Source organism: Laccaria bicolor, genomic scaffold (genome assembly GCF_000143565.1).
Source record: "Laccaria bicolor S238N-H82 LACBIscaffold_27 genomic scaffold, whole genome shotgun sequence".
Lineage (NCBI taxonomy): Eukaryota > Fungi > Basidiomycota > Agaricomycetes > Agaricales > Hydnangiaceae > Laccaria > Laccaria bicolor.
The window spans coordinates 451,101-456,293 of record NW_001889898.1 but is presented as its reverse complement, the minus strand read 5'-3'; the positions used below and the strand labels follow the sequence as shown (position 1 = coordinate 456,293).

The 5,193-nt window shown below is 41.4% G+C and overlaps 1 protein-coding gene across 1 annotated transcript; it reads right to left on the bottom strand.

Annotated features, from left to right (window-relative positions):
* Window positions 1–255: 255 nt before the first annotated feature.
* Window positions 256–2,157, bottom strand: LACBIDRAFT_330494 (uncharacterized protein; the record flags this gene model as incomplete). The annotated part of the gene is made up of 13 exons (XM_001884699.1): window positions 256–328; window positions 379–494; window positions 599–603; window positions 629–641; window positions 705–737; window positions 760–791; window positions 836–872; window positions 1,147–1,171; window positions 1,234–1,262; window positions 1,424–1,426; window positions 1,572–1,617; window positions 1,874–2,015; window positions 2,058–2,157. The coding sequence occupies 13 exons, from the start codon at window positions 2,155–2,157 to the stop codon at window positions 256–258; spliced, it is 654 nt and encodes a 217-aa protein (XP_001884734.1).
* Between the last annotated feature and the right edge of the window lie 3,036 nt (window positions 2,158–5,193).

The following is a 5,193-nucleotide window of genomic DNA, read 5'->3' as shown; positions in this document are numbered from 1 at the left end:
GGTCGACTCTGAGGATCCCCCTCCAACAAACTTTGTGAGAAAGAAGGAAGTTTGTTCAAGGCTTTCATTGGTGAAAGCGGAAAGCCGCTTTCTACGCCATGGCTAAGCTTTACACAATTTTGCCTGAATGAGCCTTTTTTCTACTTTACAATTTATTATTTTGCATGTAAATACGGTGTTGACAGTTTGTTAAACTCGCCACTTTTCACATATGTTCCTCCATGCAAAGACTTGCATGCAGAGCATCTTCAACTGTTATTTGAAAGTTTGTGAGTTCTCAGTTGATACAGAGGCAGGGGCTGAGGTTGGGCTGAGGTACAAGCCAGGACTGTGGGACAAAAAAACATCCAATAAAACATCAGAAGTCGGAAAACATACCTTATATAGTAGGAGTGGGAGGGGGGGAGGTCAACCAAATCCATGAGAAAAAAATAGGGAGTGTTGGTACATTTTCCACATTCTGCCACCCCCTTGAAGTCAAGACTAAGTAGTGACTATATTGAGTATTTAGTAAAGATCAAACTACTTGTTTTTCAAAGTCCTAGTACCAATGTTTCTGAGTTGCTCATTGTCAACATTGAAGTACATGAAAACTCACATGATCTAAGGATTACCCTTTTAAACTCACTTGTCGATCTATTCTACATATGTGAAACTGTACCAGTTAATCCAGGTAAGTTTCGCTTGATTCTACAATTACTGACAGACTTCATATTCACAGGAATAGTCAAAGAACTCTAACAGTTATATATATATTACAATCATGCCCATTTGGACATCCTGTCGCAATACTGTGACATGTCAGTATACTAATGATACAGTATGAATCATTTACATAAAGTAATCAAAATTAGATAGAAGTTGATAGAATACTATTGGAATCATTATTAGTGTAATAGTGATGAGATATACCAGCAACAGAGAGCTCAGTTTCTAATGCAACCCACCTGTTATTGAAAAACATGTATGTATGTTCAGTTCAGTTCAACTTGTTTGAAACTGGTTTGAATACAATTCTTAGGAGCAAGGTATGCCATAGACTGTAGTATTTACTGCACTATGGAAGAACATTAACTTGAAGGTAGAAGTTGTGATGAAATCATTGAAATGTCTTAGTTATTTGTACTTGTAGGTGATTTTACTTACACTGAGTACAGCTAACAACCTCACACTTTTTGTTCATTGATACCATAGTAGAAGAGCAGCAACAAGGAGAATATTTATTTGACTTACTCCAAGACAACAGCTTTAGCATGAAGACACTGAATATGTGCATACACAAGGAGACAATACATGCAAGACCTGGGGGGTGGAGATCCTGCCAGCCTGCTTTCATTCTACCAAATTAATACATGTTGCTTTTTGGATTTTGAGGTATACAGAAATTCACCTATGTGGACTAGTGTGTTGTTTTAGTACTTACCCACTGCAATTGCCATTAATTTTTGCCAGTTCAGCAGTTCTCAAGTTACTCAGAACTCTCTATGCCATCAGAATGAATGTTGATGCGAACATCACACGCTGTGACTTTGTGACGTTACTACTCCATGTCAACCGCACGACCAACCCACGACTTGACCCCCACCACCAACGACCCCAAATTCCACCTCACTCGACCTCAGGAGCGATGTCGCCATCAGCCACATTGCAAGTATGTGATGCAACTGGACAAGGAATGACGACAACAATGCACAGATGGACGAGGGAAGATGACAATGACAACGACGTAACTGTCGTTGTTGTTGTCATTTTACGTTGGACACGAAGGGAGATGACGGATGACGACAATGACAATGTCGTTGTCATCGTCGGTTTATCTCCAATGTGGTAAGCACAGCACCCTATTGCCTCTATCACCACCCACATAACTCACACAGGCCCACCACCGTCGACCGCCCACTCCACCAGTGGGCGGTTGACGGCTAACACCTCCCCTCCACCACATTGCCGCCATGCCACATCGAAAACACATGCAACGGAGACAACAACCAATGCCCAACAATTGACCATGACCGCTTGGCAACGACAACTGACAACACATGACAACCAGCGCTCACGAAAATCAACCACCGCCCATGAAAAACCACGACCAACACATGTCATGGCCCCAGGGCCATGACCAAGGAGCAAGCCAGGCCACATCGCAGTCAGCGACATGGCCTCTATGCCTCACAGAGGGATGACAACGATGTAATCGTTGTCGTCATTTATCTCAACCACGCTAAGTCCCTCCCTCCCCCTTTCTTTATTCACATAACTAAAAGAACCTTGTCCTCCAGCCCTTGATGGATAGCACAGCGGCCATGTCATGTCACGATGCGAAATGACGCCAGGCAGGACAGACGCCGATCAATGGTGTGATGAGGACACCAAAGGGTGAAAAGTTGGACGACAATGACAGCGAACAGGCAAAGGACGACAACAACAACCACGATGGTGAACAAACGATGGACGACGACGACCAGGGCATACAAACGACGGACCACGACAAGGAGGGCATAGAACCGACGGGACGACCAGGGCGTACAAGCGACGATGAGGATGAGGGTGTACAAATGACAACGACAACCAGGCTGTACAAACAATGAGGACGACAAGGGCATACAAATGACGATGAGGACGACGAGGGTGTACAAATGACGACGACAATGACAAGGGCGTACAAATGACGATGATGATGACGAGGGCATACAAACGACGGATGGCGACAACCTCCACCCTCACCCCCTCTCATTCACTGCCCACCACCCCTCTCACTCATTGCCTACCAACCCCCTTCCCCCCTCCCTCATTGCCTACCAACCCCCTTCCCCCCTTCCTCATTGCTTACCAACCCCCTTCCCCCCTCTCTCATTGCCTACCACCCACCTCATTCGCCCTCTTCCTCTTCAGTGCTCACCACCCTCACCCCTCTTACTTACTGCCTACCACTCCTCCACTCCCTCTCCCCTTCATTTAATATTTAATGTGGTAATGTAAATTTGTGTTTACAAGTTTGAAGATCTCTGGTTGTGAAATGTTTTTTGACAAATTCAAAAATGTTTGGCTGAGTTAAGAAATCTTTGTGAGATATTTTTGACTTCAGAAATGATTGGGCCCCAAGTATTTCTTATATTTGGAAATGTTACAAGTCAAAGATCTTTAAGTGGATATGTAATCTTCTTCAAAATGTATGTACTGACAGGAAATCTTTGTGAAATATTTCTTATTGTACTTGGAAATGTTTACAAGTTCAAAGATCTTTGACTGGATAAGAAATTTTCTTCAATATGTTTGTACTGACAAGAAACCTTTGTGAGATATTTTTTATTGTACTTGGAAATGTTTACAAGTTCAAAGATCTTTGACTAAATCTTCTTAAATATGTTTGTACTGACAAGAAATCTTTGTGAAATATTTCTTATTGTACTTGGAAATGTTTACAAGTCAAAGATCTTTGACTGGATAAGAAATCTTCTTCAAAATGTTTGTACTGACAAGAAATCTTTGTGAGATATTTCATGTCGTATTTGGAAATGTTTAGCTTGCAAAGAATTATTTTATATAAATATTTGGGAGCAAGAAATGGTTTTGCACACTAAGAAATCTTTATGAAATCTTTTGAATAGTTTTGACAAGTTAAGAAAGGTTTGTGTTTCTTTTAAATGGTGAACATGGCAGATAGAAGGGGGTGTTGGTGAAAACAATGGGGGAAAGCTGCTGGGTGATGCTAACTTATATGAGTTCACATTAAGAGTGGACAACTTCCTTTGCCAATAGAAGGGGGGTGTTGGTGAAAACAATGGGGGAAACCTGCTAGGTGATGCTAACTTGGTTGAGTTCTGAAGGGTGAACATGGCAGATAGAAGGGGGGTGTTGGTGAGGATGCTAACTTGGTTGAGTTTTAAATGGTGAACATGGCAGATAGAAGAGGGGTGTTGATGAAAACAATAGGGGAAAGCTGGAGAAACCTGCTGGGTGATGCTAACTTATATGAGTTCACATTGAGAGTGGACAACAGGGTATAAAATCCATGCTTAAGTTAGATAGATGTAATGAAGAAGAAAGGAGACTATCATATAAGAGAAGTGCCATGCAAGATTGGCTCATTGAGGAGTGGAAATGTGTAACAATGGCTATCAAGAAGAACGAAAGTGAAGAAGTAGTCTATCAGATGGTCTTGCATGCAGAATTCTTAGCACACTTATGCAACAACTGGCAAGACAAAATATGTATGATTGATTCTCACAAACCTATGTCAGATTCATGGGGACCCTCATTGGAAGATCTTGTGGAGGCACACAAGTTGGAAATGACTGCCATGGTTGCTGAGAATGAAAGAGAGATATATGATCATGAAAGTGAAGATGAGGAAGATGATGAGGAAGATGAGGGTGATGAAGAAGAGGGTGAAGAGACAGAGTCATTGGAGGCTGTCGAAATGATAGCTTTATCTGATGAGTTTCAAAACAGCTATACAGACTCATTGTTTTGACTATTGATAAATAAGAAATAAACAAAAAAACTGATGTACAAAATATAGAGAAAACTGCAACAGAAAAACCAAGTTTTTTTCTTGAAACTGGGACCCCAGATACCCTGTGACACTGGTCAGATATGTTTGAGCCATGTGACAAGGCTAAAAGATTTTTCAGCAGTGTGACATGCTTAGAACATATCTGAGCGATGTCACACCACTAAAATATTTCTAGCCACTCTGGCACACCTCAAAAATTTCTGGCCAGTTTGACTTGGCTCAAACATTTCTTACCAGTCTGACACACTTCAAAAATTTTCTTACCAGTCTGAACCCCTTCAAATATTTCTGACCATTTTCACTTGACTAGGATATTTTTGAACACAATTTATCTACCCAAACATTTTTGGTCACAATATTAAAGGTCAAACATTTTCTACCCAATCCAATATTATATTTTCTCCCAAAGGCAAAAAAATAAATGGCCACACAACCTATTAGCCTGGATACATTCTTACATTTTACAAGGCTAATAGCTTGTTCAAGGTGGGTGACTGAAGTGGTTGGCTTGGGGGAAGAGTAGCAAACATTGAAGCAGTTTGTAAAATGTGGCATGTCAAATCACGCATTGTGGCAGTACTTATCAGTCCCCCACAGAATCCTGCAGGACTCACAGGATTCCTGAGGATTCCTGCAGGACTACACCATAATTTTGGCAAATTTGAGATTTAGGAGAA